Below are 24,903 nucleotides of genomic sequence, written 5' to 3' on the forward strand. Positions count from 1 at the left end.
AATAAACCACTTTTTTTCTGTCCTTAACTATAGTAGCACTTGGAAGACATGTTTAAAACACATCAACTCTTTTCTTACCTTACTGCACAATAGTAATATCCTGAGTCCTCCACCATAGCAGGAACAAACCAAAGTTTTTCTTTGTACTGATGAATCCTGGAGTCTCTCTCTATAGATATAGGTGTTGTGCTGTCGTTTTTATACCAAACTATAGTGGCATTTTTTACATATGGGGCAAGCATACAAGAACGAACATCAATTTCATTTGCATATGAAACTAAAGTTATTTTTATGTCATGGTTTTCACATTTATCTATAAAAGAGAGAAAGCGGAATTTCTATTAAAGCAGTCAATGTTTCATAATGCAATACCTACATATAGACACACATATCAAATAAGTCAACTCTTTTCTATGAGTATTTTAACCACCTTATGATTGAGAGCTTTATGTTGGGAGCCTCGGAGATTAATATCCAAGTCTAGTGGTGTTACCTACCCACTCTCTGCTTTTCAACAAGCTATTTAACCTCTAAAATACCTTGATTATTCATCAAGATATTGGGAATAGTGTGGAAGTGGAGATTTCTACTTTAGTATAAAATGAAGAAACTGTGTTTTCCCTCCCACTTGAGAAATTTTTGAAAATAGACAAAGTATATGAAACAACAATGGTTTAAGATGTTGAAAATCAGGGAAAATCGGGCAAAAAACTCAGAAAGAAAAGAAGCAAAGAAGGTAATCTATAATTTTCCCAAATTACTGCCTAAAGAAATTCTATGATGTGGCATAGCAGGGAAGAAACATCAACAAAGACCATCTGTGCTAAGGAGATTGAGCTGGGAATCACTGTAGCGCTGTAGCACTGTCTTCCCATTGTTCATCAATTTGCTCGAGTGGACACCAGTAACATCTCCATTGAGACTTGTTAATGTTTGTGGCATACTGAATATGCTACGGGGAGCTTGCCAGGCTCTGCTCTGTGGGCGCGATATTCTTAGTCGCTTGCCAGGCTTTCCAAGAGAGATGGGGGAATCGAACCCGGGTTGGCAAGGCAAACACCTGGCAAGGCAAATGCCCTACCCGCTGTGCTATTGCTCCAGCCCGAGCTGGGAAACAGGTTAAGCCAATCTTCTGGGCAGAGTTCCAAAGAAATATCCAAGAAGTAGTACAATCGAAAAAGAAGAGAAAAAAATCTAAGTGACCCAGAAGTAGAGAAGATAGAACCAATCAACAGAAAAATTAAAATAGTCATTACTACTCTTATCATCTATTCAGGGTGCTAGCTCAAATATGTTGACTGGACAACATGAATGATATTTTTGAAAAGCAAATAGAAGTTGGAAGAACAAATGGCAGCAAAAGGAGCCAAACTGCATGAGGAAATATGATCAGAAGAAGAACATCCATCAGTTCGGTGGCGGGGGCGGAAAGGGTGGTGGGGTGGGGAGAGGGAAGGAAGTACAAAACTACATGGAGAATCCCAGAGAAATTTTGCACAGAAACAACAGCAGATAAGTAAATTACAGTCACAAGGTTACTGGATGGGGCAGTGGCAGAGAAGCTGGAGAAGCAGAGAAGCCCACACAGGACTGGAGCAGAAACACACAGTGTGTACTAGGAAGGGCAGGTACAGCAAAAGTGCCAGTCAGCCGTGGGCTTTCAGTGCTCCAACAGCAAATCCTAGACACGAACCTATAAAGTGTGTAGTACAGACCCAGAAAAGAACAGGAAAAAGCTCAGAAACAAGAAACTGTTGTGGCCTGAGTCATTGTGGGAAGCACCTCAGGACAAGGCATCCAGACAATGACAAAAGATAGTATGATTCACTTCCATCCCAGCCCTTAATCGAAGGATAAAAGTTGAGCCAAGAATTTCTGAACCCTTCCCAAAAGTAGAGAGAGATTATGGGGGAAACTGTCTGCCATAGAGGCAGTGGGAAGGATGGGGGAAGGGGGGATACTGGGGATATTGGTGATGAAAAATGTGCACTGTGCACTGGTGGAGGGATGGGTGTTCAATTATTGTATGACTGAAATTCAAACATGAAAGCTTTGTAACTGTATCTCACAGTGATTCAATAAAAAATAAGTTTCTGAACCTTGGAAATACAAAACATTGAACCTGAGTTCTGATACAAAAGATCCCTGAACTGGGAAATACAAAACCAGAAGTGAATCAGAAAGAGAAGAATAGCTATAGAATTATCTCTTCCATATGTAGGATATAAAGAAAGAAAGTAGGAGAAATTATCGTAGGGGTGAAGGAGATCAAGTGGTTTGTGGGACCCAGGTAGAGTGATGCTGGTACTATGGTGGTGGATGTGGTACTGGAATGATGTATACATGATGCTATCATTAACAGTATTAAAAATCATAGTGCTTCAATCAAAATAGACAAAACAGAATTTCTAGAGATGGAAACTCTAATACTGCATTAAAGAAATACACCGAGGCCAGGACCTAGGATACTTTCAGGGCAGTCACAGAAAAAACTCAATGCAGAGCCTCACAAGTGACTAGCAGGTCTTCCTGCTGCCCTCATTGGCCAGATGCACACGTGGACATTTGCGCACCTACACACAAGTCAACAATCCCCCAAGATTCAGGACAAAGGAGCACACAGCAGCAGCCTCTGGCCAGCTGAAAGCACAGTCCTAGTGGAAGACAGAATGAAGAAGTACAGGTACTCACCAGCCTAATGAATGATGTTAAAACTCTTGTGCCCCAAGCACACAAGAGTTCTCAACTCTCCCTGGTGAAAAATTCAAAGCAACAAGGGCTAGACTCTTCACCGTACTAAGAAAACACTAGAAGAGAGATACAACAATGCAAGAAAAGTTTCAATCAGAAGTCCCAGAACTGAAAAAGCATAATAGATATGAAAAACACAACAGAGGAAGGAAAGCAACTAACTCATAGAGGCAGAGAAATGCACCAGTGTTTTCAGGAGCAAGAAACCATCCAAAAGAAACAGAAAAAAAGAAAAATGAAGAAAACATCAGAGATCTATGTGACAGCCATAAGGGAAACAATATCCAAAGTATAGGAGTCCCAGAAGAAATGGAAAAATAAAAGGAAAACTCATAGAAGAATTATAGCCAAGAGTTACCCCCACTCTGAGGACAGCCCAAAGAATTGAAAAAAAATCAATCTAAGCTGAAAATCACCGCAACACATTGTAATTAAAACACCAAGAGTCAAAGATAGAGAATCCTAAGAGTAGTGGGTACAAAGTAAAAATATTATGATGAAAACTTTGAAACTCACAGAATATTTCTTAAATGAAGCCCTAAAGGTTAAGAGAGAATGGTACAATATAGTCAACATATTCAACAGAATAGAAATCCTAACAGAAACAATCCAGTGGGTTGTCATTCTAGTTTGAAGAAGCAACAAAAAACTTCATTTGCTAATGACAGCTAATGAAGTTCATGGACACTAATCAGAATTGTGTTCAATCCCCAGCATCCCATATGGCCCCCTAAGCACTCCAGAAGTGATCCCTGAATGCTGAGCTAGAGGTAAGCCTTGAGCTGGGTGTGGCCCCAAAATGAAAGGAAATAAAACAAAACAAAACAAAACCTACAAAGGGAATCACATTCGCTGCTGGTTGAATTATTTAGGGTTAAGCCACTTTAAAAAACTGTTTAGAGACTTCTTAAAATAAGTAGAACTTTCATGTGACCCCCCCAAAAAATACCCAAAATAAATGAATAAATAAATAGAACCAATTTACTTGATAAAACTCTAACCAAACTGCTCAAGAAAAAAAGAGAGTTATGTCCCACTCTAATCATTTAAAATGGATTATAAGTTAATACTGGGAGCAAGTTTATACCAATAACTTCAACAATTTAAATGCGCAAATTCCCTGAAATGTACAGCCTATATCAGTTCCCCAAGAAATAGATATAAAAGAAACATATTTGAATAGCATTAGAGATATATTAAATAAATTAATTTGTAATTAAAAACCTTTCAACATCTAAAATAAAATTCAGGTTTAGAAGGCTTCACTGGTACAGTAATGAGAAAAATGAATTTAACATAACTTCCAGAAAATTGAAGATTTAGTAACATTTTTCAATTCACTCCATGAGATCAACACTATTACAATACCAAAACCAAAGAATGCAAGAAAACTAAAATTAAATAAGACTAATGACTATGATATATGTAAAATCTCAGGAATGCAAAGTTGGATTGACATTTTAAAAATTATATATCATGATCATCCTGTTGTTTGTCAATTGCAGGCCCCAGTAACGTCTCCTTCATCCTAGCCCTTAGATTCTAAAAAGTGCCACATTCAAGGCTCTTTCGGGGTTAGGAGAATGAGACCCATCATTGTTACTGGTCTTTGGTATATTGGGTATGCCACTGGGAGTTTGCCAGACTCTGTCGTGTGGGCAGGTTACATTCGGTAGCCCGCCAGGTTGTCCAAAGTAAGAATGAAATAATAAGATATCCGAAAGCTGGGTTTTATAGTTTCTGGGTCTTGGCTGTTGATGAGATTACACGGCAGTGTGGGGTGGGGGGGGGGGGCGGGGGGGGTAGAACTATATATATAAAAGTTATATATATATATATAGTTCTATAAAATTATATACATACTTCTATAAATAATCAGACTTAAATTTTTGCATAGTCACCTCAAGAGAATCAGTATTTGAAAAAAAAATTAACATCCATTCATGATTATTTAAATAGCTCTAGAAACCTGGAATGGAAATCAACTTCTTGAACCTAGCAAAAGACTACTAAACAAATCTATAGTTATCATTCACAGTAAGAAAAGGAGCAGGGGGAAAATTCCTGCCTAGTCATTTTTATTTAACATTACCTAGTTAATGGGTAAAGTCACCCAAAAAAAAAAACAAGAAATAAAGAGCATCCAGATAAAAAAAAATAAATCTTACTTCCCACAACAACTGGATGTTTTTATGCAAAAAAATAAAAAGAACTTCTCAGACAAGATTTCCAGAATGTCCACAAGACCTTTCATAAATCCACTCCCCCCATAAGAGTAACAGACCAGATGGAAAAAAAACTGAAATCAAAAACTTTCTACAAAAAAAGAAGAGAATTTATTCAACAGCAGCAGCAACACTGGCTGAGTCTGTACAGAGCAGTGCTTTGTAGCCTGAAAACTTCATCTACTCTGATACCATTTCCCAGCTTCACTATCACTGTATCACTGTATTACTGTCATCCTGTTGTTCATCGATTTACTCGAGCGGTTGCCAGTACCATCTCCATTCGTCCCAGCCCTGACATTTTAGCAGACTCTCGTCACTATAGTCTTGAAAACCAGACGGCTGGCAAGAGCAGCCTGGGATTGGAAACCTCAGGGGGAAAAAAATCATTTCCAGAGCACTGGCTCCCTCTGATTTAACAGGCAGCTCCTGGAAAAAGCACACTCAAAGAGCAGGATTGTGAAGGATTGACTCAGAACTCCCCAGGGAAAAGCCCTTCCTCCAGGGGGTTAGTTTTACAAAAATTAGTTTGCAGAGGCCCAAGGCTGTCCAGAAATAAAAGGAAGATTTATCTGTGGAACTAAATGTCACAGGGAGCTTTGAAAAGCTCCAAACTGTTCTGAGGAGCTTACACTCACATCAAAAGTGATTTCATTAACACAAACTGAGGTGACTGTGTTAATATGTGAAGGTTACTCATAAGTAAGTGACAGAGACTAAGGCAGAGAGGTGACACCCTAAATGTTGAGGGAATAACCCAACAAATGAGAGTTCTTCAGCAAGGACATACTAATTAGATCAAGTCTTGAGAAACTGGCTGGCTACTTAGAAGTCACCAAGAGTTTACCAAACACACGTCAGCAGCTGTATACTTCTAGAAAAATGCATTTCATAGAATTATCCAAGAAAACAATCTAATAAGAGAAGCTACAGAAATACTTTTTAGAAAAAAAAATGAGGGGGGTAGTGGCAATAGCAGCAAATTTTCAGTATAAATTTCTAGAGTTGCCACTTTATAGTACCTAAAATGGCCATTTTTACTACATAAAATGTGCAATTTCCAACAAAACATGCAAATAAATATCAAAATATTCCCCTTACACAGGTGGGGAAAACGGTAACTATAGAAACTCCAAAATGAGCCTAGATATTAGACTTAGTAAAGACTGAAAGCCTGCTTTTAAAAATATGCTCAAAGAACCAAAGGATACATGTACAAATAAAGGGGTACTAAAGAAAGGGGTCATGGAGTTAATTAAGTGGTTAGAAGCCACAGCTCAAACCGTGGTGACACGGGATTAGGCCTATACTTGAGCACTATCAGGAATAGCCCTGAAGCCCCAAGCCCTGCTAAGGTGATCTCTGTGACCCCAGAACTGCAGGGGCTGAGAAGTTCCACACCCTGGAGAGAATTGAACTTGGCTGAAAATTTCTCAGTTGGCTAAGAATGGCCTGATATGGCCCCAGGCACCCTGAGCACTGCTTCAGGGGATTAAGAAGAATATTAAAGAAAAGCATAACAGAACTCTCTGCTGTCTCTTTTTCTTTCTTTCTCTCTTTCTTTCTTTCTTTCTTTCTTTCTTTCTTTCTTTCTTTCTCTCTCTCTTTCTTTCTCCTCTTTCTATTTCCGCCTCTCTCCCTTTGTCCCTGTCTAACTCTCTCTCTTACACACACACACACACACACACACACACACACACACACACACACACACACGAGTTCAGAAACAGTAGAAAAAAATGGCCATGTGCAAGACAAGGACCCTACTTACTGTACTATCTCTTTGGCCCAGCATAATAGTACTTCTGATTTCTAATTTCTTTAATCGATCTTATTTTTTTATTAAAAATTTATTTGTAATGCATATAATTCTATCAGGCTTTTAAATAAATGTACAAAACAAAGACCATAAGTCACTTTAGAACTTTGTAGTTGTTCAATGAGTAATAGTCCCTCAGCAGATACGTCATCTTACTAAACTCACCTGAATTTTGGAATACTGTTCTCTCAGCCCTGAAACACTTTTCTACACTCAGGATTTTTGTCTTTGTCCTACTTCTCAAACCAGTCTCCCACTGGTTTCCTAATCACCCATTCTTGGAAGTCTACAAGGTTCAGTTTTTAAGTTCTTGCTTATTCCAAACAGAATTGCCTCCACTCCCATCCACAGAGAATTTTACCTAGTCTTCTAGTTCTAAAAGCATATTGTTTAAATTTTTCAATATTATATCCCTCTCCGTTGGGCTCTGAACTGTTCAGTCAACTCCACTATATAGACACCCAGGGATGTTTCTGACATTTCAGCTAAATTTTTTGCATCCAGTCTGAACACTCAATCTTACCTCCAACCTACCCATGGCAATCACACCTTGCATAAGCTCAGTCTCAAAACTATGGAGTCCCACTTGTTTCTAGCCTTTCCCTAAGAACTGGAGCCCATCTGAAAATATTATTGGTGCTAGCTTCCAAATATATCAAAATCTGGCTAATTCTCACTCCTCCTTGGCATCCTGAAACAGGTTATCACAGTGACTTGCATAGATTATTCCAACAATGTCTTACTGAGCCTCTGCCTCTGCCTCCTTGTAATCTCTTCACACTACAAGAATCAGAGTGAGTCTCTCAGACCACCTCTCTGGCTTTGAACAAAGAACCAGTCTTCCCACTTCACTCAGCCAAGATCCTAATAAAGAACAACACAGGCCTAAGCAGCAATCCTTCACTGTTTCCCTCATTTCCTAAATCTCCCCACCACTTACCACGCTCCCCACCTTGCTCAGTGCTCAGACCACACTGCCCTTTCGGTTCTTGAAATGTTTAATTCTGTTCTTGCCTCAGGGGCTGGCACATGGTGCATAAAAAGTTTTTCCATTCTCAAGCAGGAATCCGTTTGCACCACTTTCCCCCTCCTTCCAGTTTGACTCAAAAGTTAACTGCTCAATGGGCCCTTCATTGATCACACTATTAAAATATTTAAGCACTGCCCACAGTGGCTGGTCTTAAACTGTTACACTCTCTTTAACTGCTGTTTTGCTTACTGTTATCACCATATGACAATATACATATTTACTCTGTGTTTTTTTGGGCTTTTATGTGGGTTTTTTTTTTTTTGCTTTTTTGGTCACACCCAGCAATGCTCAGGGGTTACTCCTGGTTCTGCACTCAGGAATTACTCCTGGTGGTTCTTGGGGAACCATATGGGATGCTGGGGATTGAACTCAGGTTGGCTGCATGCAAGGCAAATGCCCTACCCTGCTGTACTATTGCTCCGGTCCAACATATTTACTCTTATAATGGATTTTCTCTCTTCCGTGCAGACAAGCACTTTTGTCTGGACTATCCATTGCTGAATCCCCAGTGCAATCTGACACAGGAGGGGGTTCAACATATTTATAGTGAGGGAGATTGGGCAGGGTGGAGTCAATACAGAAATAGGGAAAACAAAGGACTGTGCAGCTATGGCCTCATATAGACTTGATCACTTTATCACTTCTTTCAACTGAAAGCAGGATTTCCTGAACTGCATTCCTCAGTCAGCAACTGGATGAGAAGGAAAGGCTTGAACAAGACTTGGGACAGCCAGATTTTACCTCTGACTAAAAACTATCTACAATGACTTAGAACTCTACCTCACTAGACCTGTTTCCGGTCTTTAATAAGAAGTGAAGGTGCTGGAAGGAATAGCTACCAAACTGTAAATGATGCTGCAGTAAACAGATAAAACTACATTTTTAAAAGACTAAAAGCATAGTAATATATTAGCATTAAATAGATTCTTCTGGTTAGCTGGATTTCCCCCTCTGAGGAGTCTTCTATCTCTGGATCTTGGATCTGATAGAAGTAGGGAGGGAAGGGTCAAAGCAATGGTGCAGTGTGCAGGGTACTTGCCTCGCATATGGCCAGCCCTGGTACAATCCCCAGCACCCCAGGTGGTCCCCCAAGCCTGATCTCTGAGTGCAGAGTCAGGAATATGACCTGAGGAGTGCCTGGTGGGACCCCAAAATAAAATCAAAACAAGAAATAGGGAGGTAAAATGGCTGTTAAGAAATTTATCTCATGGATGCTAAATCAATTTCTTAGCAGACAGGAACACAAGAAAATGCTGAACTTACCAGCCTCCAGAGAAGAAATCAGTAGGGCTGTGAAACAAACAAGTCTGAGTAACACTTTCATATTCTCCTAGAGAAAGAAAAAAAATAGAAGAAAAACAAAAATAAATATGCTACATATTCAGAAGTCCTCTAAACCAGCAAGCAATAGCCCCCTTCTCCCTCAGCCTCGATAATACCACCCTGATGAGCTAGTCTACTTCCACCATTAATGAAGTAATAATGTAATGAAAACGGGTTCAGTGTGGATAAGAGTTTATAAGATAACTGGGACAAACTCAAACATTCTAATAATTTGAAAACATCCATCATCTGTTTCAAGAGACATTTTAAGTTCTCGGATCTACTAAAAATTTCCCTACATCAATCTAAGCTTCATACAAAGTAGACTCTCCCCTGAACTTTAAACCAGGTTTCCTGTTTATGTAACTTTGCTGCCCACTGCTAGGACACACTTGAAAAAGTCTTACCATGCTTCTAAGTTCATTCAAAGGTCACAGTTTTATTTATAATATCCGTTGTCCATAGAGTATGATGCATACACAAATGAATCAAAAATGCTAAATAAATTGTAACCAATGTATTTATATTGGGTTAGTTCTTGAGATTATGTGGTTTCCCCCTTCTCTAGGGATTCCTAAAATTACTACAATGATTATGTGTTAAATTTTATCATAAACAGAACAAAAACTCACATTCCCCTGAGTGATTTAGAAATTCACATGAACATAGCATCAGCTATAATAGATATCGGTCATCAATTGGTGTTGTAAAAATTGGTCAGCCCTTCTCCTCTGCACAAAGAGTTTAGGTTCACTGAGTAAGACCCATCACAATGCTCCTGAGGCATTCCCATGCATCTTTAATTTCTCCTTTATGCTCTGGTTCCCATATCTGTTAATCGCTCATTTCCTCTAATCAGAACCTGTGACTTGTAAAGTCAGATTCTTCAGAGATCTCTGGAGTTTGTACTTGTAAGTGAAATATTTATTTTCTCTTTCCTTTATGTCCTTTGCAGCTTACTTTAGAGCAATGTCCTTTTTGTGTAGACACAAGAAGACAGTTGATGAAACCTGAGTGCTAACTGACTCTGAATAATATTTACTCCTGGGCATTTGTCATATTTACTTGACTTAAGCCTCAGCTGCCCTTAGTTCCTAGCACCCCAAAAGGAGGGTACCCAGGAGGGATAATGATGGACCCAGGGCAAGCCATAAGCTACCCTAGCATCAAAAACGAACAAGCTAAGCACCATAAAACTTATAATAAATTAATAACACAGTCATGGACAGACTCTGTCATGACCCAAAAAGAAGTAACTGAATTAGAACTGTGCTGGGCTTAGGAAGGACTAATCTGCCTGAGGACTATAGTCTGGGATATATAGTGAGATGTCCCACAGAGAGCTACCCTTTAAGCTTAATATATCTCTTACTGTGTCCATAGAAAATGACTGCAAAGATTATTGAAACCCAAGCACAAAAAATTGTACGTCTACAACTGTACCTCATGGTGTTTCACTAATAAAATTTTTTTAAATGCTCTAAATATCAAGAAAGTTTGTAAACACTCAAGTAAATCCCATGTTCTGATTGAAAAAATAAATAAATAAATAAAAATACTATGAAAGCAGAAAAAAAAGAAGTAAATTTAAGATGACCACTTAAATGGATATAGACTAAGGAAAGGAGAAATACGCCCAGTAGATGGTTTTCAGCCCTTGGGTGGATCTCCTAGCAGGATGGGATTTTGTCCTATCTTCCCCAGAAGGAAGAACTTTTCTTATGTTGATTGTGCTACCTCACCTATGTGTACTTGCTACCCCAACTCTGAGGGATTGGGTAAGTTACTAAGGCTCTAAGACTGGGTGCGGTAAGACAGGAATGGGAGAGAATGAAACTGGATGGGCAGAGAGGGAGACTAGAATGAGAGGCAATGTGAGTTTGGAATGGGAATGGAGATTGGAATAAATGACAACTGATAACATACCACCTGGGCCCTGTTTCCTCCTTGGTTCACCCATTGCCATCGGCTGTCTAGGGTGGGAGAAGCAACTCCTGACCACTGAATACATGCGGTGCACTGGTACTTTTGTGAACAGACATATTAGGAAAAATTAATACTGAGGTCCAGTAAATGATGGTTAGAATCATATAAGCCCTTAACTATATTATGGTAGAGGACACTTAATTGGACATTATTTATTTATTTATTTATTTATTTATTTAGACTTACAAACTTTCGTGTTTGGGTTTCAGTTATACAATGATCAAGTACCCATCCCTCCACCAGTGCCCATTCTCCACCACCAGTAGCCTCCCCGCCCCCATATCCCCCAAAGTCACTCTACCTCTAAGGCAGGGCATTCCCTTTTGCTCTCTCTTTCCTTTAGGGAGTTGTGGTTTGCAATAGAGGTATTGAGTGGCCATTGTGTTTGGTCTATAGTCTACTTTCAGCATGCATCTCGCATCTCGCATCCCGAGCGAGTCCTCCAAACACCCTTTACTTGGTGTTCCCTTCTCTATCTGAGCTGTGTTTTCCCCCAGTGTGTGCTGCCAGCTTCCAAGCCATGGAGCAGACCTCCTGGTACTTATCTCAACTATTCTTGGGTGTTCATCTCCCATTCTGTTACTTTATATTCCCCAGATGAATGCAGTCTCTGTCTGTCCCTCTCTTTCTGACTCATTTCATTTAGCATGATACTTTCCATGTAGAACCACTTGTTTGCATATTTCATGACTTCATCCTTCCTAACTGCTGCATAGTATTTTATTGTGCACAGATTGGGCATTTATACTGAAAGGAAAATGTTTATGTTCTTAGCTGTAAAACAGCCTCACTAATGTAACATCAAATGAAAGTGATTGTTCTGCCAATCTTTCTAAATTTCTCAAGTTCAGATGAAAGTATGTGTAGCAAGTAATAGTGTTGAACCTCCAAAAATATCTTGCACAGATTGACCTGCAGGTCCATAGCATCTCAGACACAAAAGGTCTTGAACCAAACTCATCTGATTACCCATGCCCCCTGCCACAGGGACCGCACAATGTCTCCCAGGAACTTTGTATCAGTATCCTTATGCCACAAGCCCCCAGAGAAATTCTCTGACCCAGCTCTGAACAGCCATTCTCTGAGATCATTAGGCTGGTCCAGCTCATTCATATCCACTGGTGTCTTTTTAATTCTAAAAACACCGGCTCCTGCCTGGTCTAATTACTGCATGAGAGTCCTTACTGATCTCTCACATCACTTCAATTCAATATAGAGAATCTAGAATCTCTACCCACCCAACAATCAGTTCAAAACTTCATTGCTCCCCAGTAATCCTTGTAAAAAATCACAAACTCCTTAGAAAAGCCAACAGGTGATTTGTGCTGAAAAACCCCCAACCAACCTCCCCAGGCTCCATCTCCCCAATCCATGTATCAGCCTTCATCTTGCCCTGTTCTCCAATCTCAGAGCCTCTCTCTTTTCTCTTCTTTCCACCTTTTCTCTGTATTCTTCCCACATCCATTAGATCTCAGCCTAGGTCACCATCCCCACACCCTGACAGAGGAACCTTCCTTCTCTGGGCTCTATAGCAGCCATCATTTATTCTTTCAACCACCCTTTGTACATTTACTGTAGTTACCCGAGGACAGGGGGCTCTTGAGAGGAAAAGTCACAACCTGCTCATCACTACTCCCACAGCATCAGGCACTGTACTTGGAAATCAGAAATCCTTAATAAGTTCTCAAAGAATGAGCGAAAACTTGGACAAAACAGTCATAGCCTTTGGCCCGCCTCAGGGGAACTGTCTGGAAAAGACCACGTCATCTCACAGTATGACAACTTCTGCCCTTCAGTTTTTACAGAGTCTGAAATGCTCTTGCACTCTCCTCTGTAGGTATACTAACTGTAAGCATAAAATAGTTCAACAATGTATCAATAACTCAGACTTTAAGATATAAAATCATTTGATTATTGACTGGGAAATTATCAATTTAATTTTTTTCTTAAAAGGTACTTTAAAATTTGTCAAATTGTGGGTATGGTGCCACCATCAGTTCAACCTGTACTTGTGGGGCGAGTGCATCAGCAGCCTGATGGTGCCTTCAGACTTCCAGATACCCCAAAACGGCTGTTGTGCCTTTGGCCAGACCCCAACAACTTGGGCCCACATTTACCAAGATATTAAACAGCTAAAAGTTAGGTATGTAGGAGACACACCCACAAATCACCTCCAGCTCAGCTATATTAGCTCATTTATTGACCTTATTTCAAAGATCCATAAATCTCAAAAGAAATCAAAAGACACAGTTAGGCCTGTAGAGCAGAGGTAGGTGGGAACCTGTGTCATGCTCAAGGTCGCTCCCCAAGCGCTCAGACTGAGCCTCACACATGAATGAAGTCCTACGGGACCCAGGTAATGCGGAACTTTGTGACCTTGGTCTCCGGGCTCAATGGGATCAGGAGTGAAGATCCTCTGCCTGCTTTCCCCAGTCTCCGGCAACCCAGGGGTAATGCCCGTAAGCCACCTCTGCTGGCGTGAGATAATCTCATCATCGGCCACCATCCAGATCACATGGCTGCTTCTCCCAAAAAGGAGCATAACATGAGGCCCCCATAACCATGCCACCAGATTCCGTGCCAGGCTGTTTCACACACCCTGCTCCAAGGGATCCAGCTCCAGAAGACAAAAACCTCCACAACCCAACCACCACCATGCTCAAGGCCATTCCCCACACGCTTGGGCCAAGGCTCACATATTAGTAAACATATTCCTGGACTGCAGGGCCACAAAAGCGGCCATGCAACACATCATAAAACACTCCCTACCCATTCTCCAAAATTATCACACCACATTTGATGGTGTTCAGATAGTAGGAAACAAATCATAGAGGTAAATATATATATGCATATATACATATTTTCAGACATATGTACCAAAGCTCAACACCACCCAAATTTTAACAACATGTTAATGATATCCTATAAAAGGTCTTAATGGCTCCTGCCAAAATAGAACAGTCTTCATACTGTTTCCTATATGAGTACTTTTTGTAAGCATGTTCAGCAGTTCTTCATAACAGACAATACAAAATATATTACTTCGGTTGTGTTTTGTGACAAGGATTGGAGTTTGGGATGAAAACATCCTGAATTTGGTGGAGGGAAGGTGTAATGGTGGTGGGATTGGTGTTCAAATGTTAAATGTAATCAAACATTCTGAACTAATTTATAAAATTTAAAAATTTTTTAAAAAGGGCTGGAGCGATAGCACAGCGGTAGGGCGTTTGCCTTGCACGCAGCCAACATGGCCGACCCGAGTTTGATTCCTCTGCCCCTCTCGGAGAGCCTGGCAAGCTACCAAGAGTATCTCGCTCGCACGGCAGAGCCTGGCAAGCTCCCCGTGACGTATTCGATATGCCAGACACAGTAACAACAAAGTCTCCAATGGAGACGTTACTGGGCCCGCTCGAGCAAATCGACGAACAATGGGAGGGCCTTTACCTTTACCAAAAAAAAAGTAATGTGGAGTTCATGCCCAATTCAATCAGCTTAATCAATGGCTGAATAAATATCAGTAATCCAAAATTATAAAAATAAGTAGATAAATAAATAAATGAAATTTATCATCTCTTGTATATAAAATCCCAAAAGATTTTTGAAGCATAAGTCACATCCTATGCTTGGTTTTTCCCACCATGAGGACAATGATCCCTATGCCTGACTCAAATCTTGAAACCTACCTCAAAGAAGTCAGCCTAAAATTTTATTCATAAACATTTTATTCATGCACAATTTTATTCATGAGCTTCTCATAAATTTGCCTAGAAGAATGATACTATGTCCATAGTTACTTCCAAATAATATTTAGATTAATAAATAAGATAAAAATCTTTGAAGTCTTATAGCCTGGCTCATTATCTCATTATAATTGTGCAGAAGTGAGTTTTAAGTCTCTATAAGAAAGAAGAAAACAAAGAGTTAAATGTTTCCTAATTACAAACAAGTTCTAGGCCAAACAATTACTCATTTATCAAAAATATAAAATAAAATAAAGGCACTATGAAATCAATGGAACACCGCCAGCTGTTACTTCATTCAGTTACAAGATCTGGCTTGTTTTAATTTTCAAGCAGGGAAAAATAAAAAGGTGCTAGACTGAATACTTCAGAATGTATCTCAAGATATTCCAAGTAATGCCTTGGGCATACAACATATGGACAAAATGGCCTAATTTAGTTGCACAAGTCTAAGGCCAATTCCCAGCCAACACAGAGCAGTTATGGTTTCAGCTGTAACTCTTCCTGTTACAAGGAAGAGGATACTTCAGTATCCTCATCTAAACAAGCAGGTGGGCAATGAGCCAGATGATTTCACAGCCTTCAAGACATGGCAAACAGTCCCTTGGCTCTAGATACCACTCGCCCTGCCCCAGAATTCCCCTGGGAAAATGCAGTAGGTGGGAGTGACCCTTCTCAGACTTTCTGTATGGAATCTGCCTCTAAAGCATCAGGAATGGGTTCAGCTCCAGGTCAGGAACCCTCACCATTGACTTTACTTGGAAAATAAAGCTCAGAGAAACATGCAAGAAACCACACACACAAAAAAACCCAAACAGGTACTTTCTACCATCAATTTATTGGACTGATATTCTAGTAAAATTATACAAGTTTCAGCTCTGCATCATAAATCAACAGTCTAAGCAGTGTGAGGTCCCCACTAACGGTTGGAGTCCAGTCTTAACAAATGACCCATGTCACCTGACCTATGTGTCCCCATTCTCCTTTGTTTCTGATAACCATTATAATAACCATAAAAGAAAAAAGTTTACTTTTATTTTATTTAGTTATCTCATTTGTTGGGTTTCTTCATATAGCACATACACAAGCTCATAACGTGAAAATCTTTCTCCATCTGACTTATTTCACTAAGCATTTTATACCTTGGGCCCACTCAGTCATTGCACATGTCAAGATTTCGTCCTTTCTTTGCTTTCAATTTTTTAGAATTTCATTGTTTTATGAAAGTTTGGCAGTACCCATATATTCCACAATCACTCATCTGTCCATGATATTTTAGGTTGTTTCAAAGTCTTAGCAATTGTGAATAAGAATGTGACATACATAAGATAGTCTATAGCTCTGCTAATTAGTGTTGACTTTAGGGTAAATACCTAGAGTCAAATAAAATGATAAAAAGAAATATAAATTTTTAATATTTTGAGAAAGTATCACACAGTTTTCCATAACAGCTGCATCAATTTGCATTGCCACCAATAGTATGCAAGGGTTCATGTCTCTCCAAATCAGGGATGGGGAATCTTCTTTCTGCCAAGGGCCCTTAAGGTGCTTAGAATGTCACTTACAGGACATATAACAGAGGCAGAAGAGCCATGGCAGCAGCTAATGAGAAGCATGTGTCTGTCTTATCCTGTCCCTGAGACACCCATGATTTTTCAGGCCTCATGTGGCCTGCAAACTGGACCTCCTGCACCCTGCTCAAAATCGTTCCAATACTTGTTTTCTGTCTTGGAGAAGAGCCCTTCTCATAGGTGTTAGGTGATAATTTCATTGTTGTTGTGAGTTGTATTTCATGTTTCTGTTTGTCATTTGTAGTTCTAGGTCTCATTAGGTGGTTTCCATTCAGATCCTCTGCTTATTTTTGGTGTTTTTTTTTCTTTTTGGGTAACACCTAGCGATGCTCCCGCTCAGGGGTTACTCCTGGTTCTGCACTCAGAAATTACTCCTGGCGGTGCTTGGGGGACCATATGGGATGCCAAGGATCAAATCTGGGTCGGCTGTGTGAACCCAGGCCAGCCATGGGCAAGGAAAACATCCTCCCCACTGTACTATCACTCTGGCCCCTTCTCTGTTTTTAATCAGGCCATTTGCCATCCATTTGCTGACTTTACAAGTTCTTTATATGGTTTGGATATTGACATCTAGTTGGATGTATGATATGCAAACAAGTTTCCTCACTCAGTAGATTTCTTTTTTACTTTAATGATAGTTTCCTTTAACTATCTTTTAGTTTAATATGCTCCAATCTGTTCATTTTTGCCTTTGCTTCTCTTGATTTTGGACTAGGGCCCCCAAAGACATTTCTAAGGCCAACTTTCAAGAACTAAAGGAGTATATTTCCTTCTACATAATTTATGGTTTTATATCTTGAATTGGATAATTCCAATTAAAATTGAATTGGATAATTCATTAATTGCTTTTTAATTAATTGCAAATAGTATACAATAGTAGTACAGTTTCATTAAGACACTTTTGAGTGAGATTGTCAAGTTGTCAGTGCCAATTATTCAAGAGACTTTCCTTGTTCCACTGTAGACATTTGGGTCCTCTGTCTGAAATTATTTGTCCATATATGAGTGGGTTTATTTTTGGACTCTCACTTTTAACAGACCTTTTCTTTTGGTACTAGCTCTTCCTTAAACCAAACATATTAATATACCTGCATTCCACAATATATAATTTGAAACAACTTCAAACAAACTGAGCTGTAATTGCCCTGCTTTAAAAACTATAGATATTTTACTACTCATTCATGGTTTTAGTTTTACTTTAATATTTTGAACCTAGGGATGTTTTTCGGGTATGAATCACTTCATAGGCCTTGAGAAAGCTTATAAAGGATAAGCATAAGACCTTTTAATACCCACTCTATAAAACAGACTGACTAACTCAACATGCAACATTTTTTCTTGGACGAAGTGTACTAATTATCACACTCTTATTCACACTGGACTTAAAAGAAAATACACATCTTGACAAGAAGGTGTCAGAGGCATAGTGGCACATCATCATGAATCATAACATCTCACAAAATCAAAGAGAAGACTCCCAGCTCCTTCTGTTCCTAGTCCTGTCCCAAGTGTCCTCCAATCTCCAACAGTATGTCCCCAAAATGACTGTATGTGATGGGGACATCATATTCTTTATGTGAATGATCCAGAGAAATTACACGGGAGGGAGAGGAGAAGAGAAGAGCAAAGTATGGGTAAGAGGATGGATTTATCTGCAAGGCAAAGAAAGCATCTGGCAGAGAAGTTGACACTCTCATGCCCTTTAACCACTTCACTTTCCTCCTTTCTCTTTGTCCCAGACAAATCTAAAATGAATTTTTACATTCACTGCCTCCACTTTTCCTCTCCAGCTGGCCAGCACTGCCTCCAGTGTGCTGTGCTCAGATTCTGAAAAGCCACAGCTCACTCCACCACAATCTCCCAGTGCCTCACCCTCCACCTGAATGGACAGCAATGGAACACTTGCCCCTGCCCAACACCCCCCTCCTTCTCCCAAGAATGAGAGAGACGAGATTCTCCCACCCCATCCTGCTCATCAGTCTTCACCAACTTGCTGATTCCTCACAGACTCTTCTCTCATCCCATCTGTAAGCAAAAGGTCACTCTGACTCCATGGTGCCTACAGAGTAGTGTTTCTCAATAGGACCACAAGTGTGTGAATTTGAGTGTGTGTGTGTGTGTGTATGTGTGTGTGTGTGTGTGTGTGTGTTTAGGGGGGAGATGGTGGGGGAGTCATGATTCAAGACTTGGGTACCAACTATAGGATAGGGGACCACTGGAAGGAGTCGATGTCAGAAGACTGCCATGGTCAGGGAAAGGTGGAGAACTCCTATTTTGAATGCTTCCTAGGACTATCATTCAGTTTCACCAGCTTCTTCTGCCATTCATGACCAGCTCTGAGCAGATTCTGATCAGAAGCCTTCTCTGGCCCCCTCCCTGTCCCCTGCAGACCACATACACTACCAGCAAAGTAATTAAGTAGTGAACACTCTCTCAGTACAGTGCCCATGACTCAGATTTCTATCAGTGGGACTGAAGGCTCTGAAAGCACTGTGTGGATTCCAGAGTTTGGGCCCCTCCTACCGAGGCCACAGAAGAAAAGCACAGAACAGAACAGGCCTTCCAAACTCCCTGCAAGGAGGGCACATCCCATGCCTGATGAGAGTCCAAATACCATAGGAGGAGGGAAGGGGAAGGAAAGGGAAGGGGAGGGAAGGGAAGGGAAGGGAAGGGAAGGGAAGGGAAGGGAAGGGAAGGGAAGGGAAGGGAAGGGAAGGGAAGGGAAGGGAAGGGAAGGGAAGGGAAGGGGTGATAAAAAAAAACTCCCTTTCCAGAGTAAACATCTAAATCTATTGTGATTTTAAAAATCAGTTCATAGTAAAACTGAAAATATATTTTTGGAAAATACCAACAGCAATAAAAAGTCAGAAGTTTCATGGTATTTTTCAGATGACTTTCCCACACAAAGTGAAAAAATTCAGAAAGAGAAAAGGTTACTGGTTCCCCAAATTAGCAAGTCCTCACACATGCTGCCTTCTCTGACCTTTCATGCCAAGGTTCCTAAATTGTTTATGCCAGGGGTGTGGTCCACACTGAGAATCACACCCTGACCTCCAGTGGCTTGGTCTGCCCACTGCAGTCTGCCAGGTGTGAAAAGAGACAGGAAGCAGAGCTTTCTAGAAACTCTTGAAAACACTAGTTTGTACAAACTTTCTAGCCATTCCCATTAATTCTTGTGATTCGACAGATCTAAAAACGTCAGCACATCATGACTAGGATTGTAGTTGGAATTGACCCCAACAGTGCACCTCTGAAGCCTGAATCAACTTCCGGTGAGTGCCAGAATGAGAAACTTCAAATCTAAGACTTTAGTGACCAGAAGGTAGACGTGAACTATGTGAACATTATGAAAGTGTTGTCCGCCAACAGCTCTGTCCAGGTGAAGTACCTTCATGTCTTTGTACCTCTTTTCCATTTTATGATTCCACAGTCCATGCAGACAAAGGGCAAGAGGCAGCTGAAGAGTAGCTGGGGGGCAAGGGGAGTTGAAAGACCCCCAGAGCTGAGCCTCCAGACAAGGGAGGAATATAATTCCTACTGTGTGGTCACCTTTACTCTTGAGAAACTTTTCAAACCATGCATAATGCCCTTACTAATTCAGAAAATGCCACCACTGAACCTATTCCAGACAACTCCTTGCACGTCATAGGGGCAGCATGTATCGGACATACCCAGAACATAAGGGACTCAGTTACAACATGAGCTCTCTCTGAAGAGAGTGGCAGCAAAGGTTCCTGTAGCTGGGGAGTATCTAAGCCGATGCTGCGCCATCACACCTTGGTTGCTTCAGAGGACAGTACCCTGCAGTGGCTAAGGACACATCTGCCTACACTGACCTCCATTCTGGCCCCTCTGCCTGCTCCAGGCCCGTCTCACCTGGTGAGGAACTTGGTGCCTGAACCTGGCAGTCACCCCCTCTCTCTGCAGGCCAGGTAGAGGCAATGGCAGTAGAGCTCAATTGGGACAACCCAGAAAAGAGGCCTGAATCAGGTCCTAGCATCAGAGTCTGTCTGTTTAGGCAGGAATTCTGGGAGTCCTAGAGGTCTGAGCTCTAGTCAAGAGGGAGGTGATGAGTCAGATTCCCAGAAGGCACATCTATACAGGCCTGGTTTCACTGAAACATTGGCTGGAGTAAAGCTGAACAGTCCCAAGGGCAAGGCCTATATGTGACCTCTCTTTCAATTTGTGTGTGTATACATATATAGATTACACATATCATATATATATACACACAAAAAAATTTGTTAAATGTGCACGTTTATATATTATAGATCAGGTATGTGCCACACATATATAACACATCTACACAAACATACAGGCAAGCGTATGTATATATATCACTGTAGCACTGTAGCACTGTCGTCCCATTGTTCATTGATTTGCTCAAGTGGGTGCCAGTAATGCCTCCATTGTGAGACTTGTTATTGTTTTTGGCATATCGAATACGTCACGGGTAGCTTTCCAGGCTTTGCTGTGCAGGTGGGATACTCTCAGTAGTTTGCCGGGCTCCCCAAGAGGGGCAGAGGAATCAAACCTGGGTTGTCCTGGGTCGGCCACATGCAAGGCAAACACCCTACCCACTGGGCTATCGCTCCAGCCCGTGTATATATAATGTCAAATATTTCATATAGTGAAGAAACATTCAGAGAACTGGACTCCAAGTAAATTGACTATGAAAGAGAAGAGACTGAATTAGTCTCTGGAAAAATCAAACACTAGAGCAAATTTTATAGCTAATTCTAATACAGCAACAGCAACAGCTCATAAAATGTTGCACCTAAGTGATCTACTGATAATAGTAAAAACACACATATGGAATAGGATATTCTATTAAAACAAAGCCCGTATTTTGAGTTTTACCAGCTATAAGGACTCAAAATATCAAAACTGACAATTTTAATGACGAAGTAAAAAAGAAACTTACACAGTCATAGAATCACATGTTTGTAAAATATACTTAGAATCCCATACCTACATAAATCCTTGTTTCTTAAAATGGAACCCACAATACCCAAGAATTACAGAAGACCGGGAACACAGAGGCTATCTTGTTGGACTAATGGTTTTACCCAAAGATTTTCTGGAGTAAGTTTTAGCAGAGGAAAAGATGACTATATTGTAAAGTGGAAAAAGAAATCCCAGAGATGAAACAGGAAGCTTTAAATAACCATCTCTTAAGATGGGCTATCTTGGCTGGGATCAACACTCACTTTTAGCTTTCCAAAAGAATTTCTTTGCTTATAAAATTAGAGAGTCAGATTACTACAAAGAACTCACTGCCATAGTTATTTATTCTAATCATTAAAAATAGAAGCTCCAAGTCATACCAGGGGCCAGATAGAGGTCTGCAGTTAGTTATCTCAGACTCAGCGCATATGTGACTCAGTAGTTATCCCTCACTCAGTACTTAGTTATCACTAATTCAGTACTTAGTTATCCCTTACTCAGGAGTTAGCTATCTCAAATCACTGAGAAGTCTCCAGAAGGGTTCCACACCAGGGAAGACAGAATTTGGAAAGGACCCAGAGTAATATAGCAACAGCGTTTTATACTCTGAACATGACACAGCTCTTTCCACTTTGCTGAACACAGACAGACACACACAGACACACACAAAGACACCCACCACCACCACCACCACCACCAGACATACACCACTGCACACAGATGTGGCAATTCCAACTGTGTATTTAACAGGATTACCCCTAACTTCCTTTGGAGAAAAAGTTCCAATAAACTGTGAGAAAAAAAATCCCTTCTGTGATAGATACAAGAGAAACTAATCATCACAGAAAATTTGAGAAACACTAAAGCTTTATTGACCTTTCATTCCACTAGTTTAGTGGAACCTACTCTTGTTCACCGCAGATGGTCTGGCTTATCTACTCATGCAAATTGGGCAAGGAAGGGGTTTCAATTATCAAAGAATATCATGCACAGGATATAAAGATAAAGTGAAAACTATCACAGAGGTTTCAGACATGACCACAAAATTTAAATCCCTCAACTCTTAGAGACAAAACCAGCAGATGGGTAGTTCCACAAGAGGCAAAGAGGAAAGTGAGTCACAGAGAGGCATGGATAACTGACACAAGGGGGTTCCAATAAGAAATGGGCCAGACCAAGACTCTTGCACTTTAGTGGAATGTGGAAAGACCTACCCTTTTCCCTGATGGTCTTCAGGGAGCTCCTAGCCAAAAGAAAACAGACCCTGAGGTAGACAGGGGCCTGATCTCCTGGCCCTCATGCCTATAAACAGGTCTCCAGTCTGCTGTAGCCTTGTTCTTGATGCTGCCAAGGCCACCCTATAGTCTCCATAAGATACACAGAACCCCATTTAACCCACCAGTTCAGCACTGTCAAAACAACGGATTGAAGATCACCATTTTAAATACAAATGATGTATGGACATCAAGGAATTAGGTTGACTTTATAAATTATATGATAGCTAATTTTTACTAAATCGCTTCAAATTTAAAAAGTGTTTTTGAATATATTCATCAAATGAGGCCCTGGTTTTGAAGGCACATATCTCAACTCTTGATTGACTCTTGATCAGGAAGTATTGGCTGCAGAAGTTCTCCAGTTTGATACATCAGTTGTAACGAGTGCAGGGTGCCCCCAGATATATACTTCTATTAGCACAAATTCACTGAGATGCAATGACCAGTAAGAGTGATTTCCAGAGTTACCCCAAAGTGACTTTTTGCCCATGGGGACCTCATCCTGAAGACAGGGATAACAATGACAATAGTTCCTGTGGGATTTTCTTTTTCCCATTGCCCATAAGACCTGGCACTAATACTGCCAACTTTCTCTGATTTGCAAACTCTTAGAAGGCCAAAGTCCCCAGAGGTGCTTGTTTGCTCTGCATCATGCCCTTCTCAGAGAGCTTCTAGCAATGTCTGGCTGTAGGCTAACTAGAGGACTCCAGCTCCCTCATATATTTTTTTACCCCACTGGTGTGACTTCATGATCATGAAGCTCATCTAGATACTGTCTGACACAGCTCTAGACTCATTTCCAAAGCCACCTGCTCTTTCCTCCACTCTATAATTTAAGTCTTACAGATCCTTTCTGCCTCTGGTCACTGTCACTATCACTGTCCATCCCTTGTTCATCGATTTGCTCGAGCGGGCCCAGTAACTTCTCCATTTTGAGACTTGTTACTGTGTTTGGCATATTGAATGAGTCACAGGTAGCTTGCCAGGCTTTGCTGTGCTGGCAAGATACTCTCAGTAGCTTTCCGGGGCTACAGAATCGAACTTGGGTCAGCCTGGTCGGCCACGTGCAAGGCAAACGCCCTACTTGCTGTGCTATCGCTCCAGCCCGCTGGCTCTGGTAAGTTAAAAAAAAAATTGTCATCCCTGTTCTTCGGGGTGGGGGGTCTGCAGAAATATCTAGGCAACTTGCCAAAAACTCCCCCCATCAAAGTTGCAGTGGATTCTCACTAGCTAACAATTATGATTTTATAACATTAGATTTGATCAATGAAATACTATCTTCATAGATTGTTGTTTCCATCTTCACCACTGGGCCAATCCATGAGGTATTTCTCCTATTTGCCCTGCAGGTATAAATAAGTTGAAGTCTGCTACTCTGCATTTCTCTGGCATAGACAGGAAAGATTCAATGAATGCAGAGTCGAAAGCCAGGCAGGGGAGCAAAGCCTTGAGGGGCCAGTGAGATCTGAGAGATCCCTTTAAGGCCAGGGCTGAGCTATGTTACTGAGGTCACAGCAGGCAAACAGGAGCAGGGACAAACCACTGAATGATCTTGGGGAAAGGAAAAAGCACCCAAGGCCCTGCTGACTGCAGCCTGAGGGGCAGCTGAGACTGTGAGGGTGCCACAGTGTCCTCTCTCCCACTAAGTGGCCTCTTCTAGTGGATTCATCTTGCAGCATGGAGAATTTCCATTTGCTCCTGCCCTGGGCTATGGACCTTTACCACAAGTGTCCATCTCTGCCCCCTGCATGAATGGACCATCACTCCAGGACAGGAGTACCTGCACCAAGATGGACTCTACCTCCCACTGATACAGCCAAGCCTGGCTTTTCCATCTGCCCTGGGCCCCTCCAACCATGCATGAAGTGTGCCTCAATTGCTCTTCTCTGACTAGGGAACCAGAGATCATGTCTGCACGTCCCCCTCCCAACCTCCTCCTTAAGATTCTGACCAGGGCCCCCACTCTGTCCTGCGTTGTGAGGAGAAAAGGCAGACTTCAAAGAGTGTCCTGAAGCAGAGAGGTGTTCTGTGATTTTGCCCAAGGGGGTAGATCTTTCTTTCTTTCTTTCTTTCTTTCTTTCTTTCTTTCTTTCTTTCTTCCTCTTGTATTGGTGCTCTGGTGTCAGTACCTGTACTCGGCAGTTCTGTAAATGCCTGTTAAATATCTGGGTTTGTGTGCTTCTGAGAACTGTCTCCCTGACAGTGAAGACTTCACTCAGATGAGGGCTCACACT

The 24,903-nt window shown here is 41.0% G+C and overlaps 1 protein-coding gene across 2 annotated transcripts in view; it reads right to left on the reverse strand.

The window, feature by feature from the left end:
- Positions 1-24,903, reverse strand: part of IL1R1 (interleukin 1 receptor type 1) — an 82,472-nt gene that overhangs the window by 22,601 nt on the left and 34,968 nt on the right. For both annotated transcript variants that reach the window (XM_056127335.1, XM_056127344.1), the window contains exons 2-3: positions 9,089-9,155; positions 79-313 (exon numbers count right to left, since the gene is read on the reverse strand). In XM_056127335.1, coding sequence (XP_055983310.1) covers positions 79-313; positions 9,089-9,149 — 296 coding nt within the window. In that variant the 5' untranslated portion in view covers positions 9,150-9,155. The remainder of the gene's footprint in view (positions 1-78; positions 314-9,088; positions 9,156-24,903) is intronic.

This window comes from Sorex fumeus, unplaced genomic scaffold, assembly GCF_029834395.1.
Source record: "Sorex fumeus unplaced genomic scaffold, SorFum_2.1 ptg000006l, whole genome shotgun sequence".
NCBI lineage: Eukaryota > Metazoa > Chordata > Mammalia > Eulipotyphla > Soricidae > Sorex > Sorex fumeus.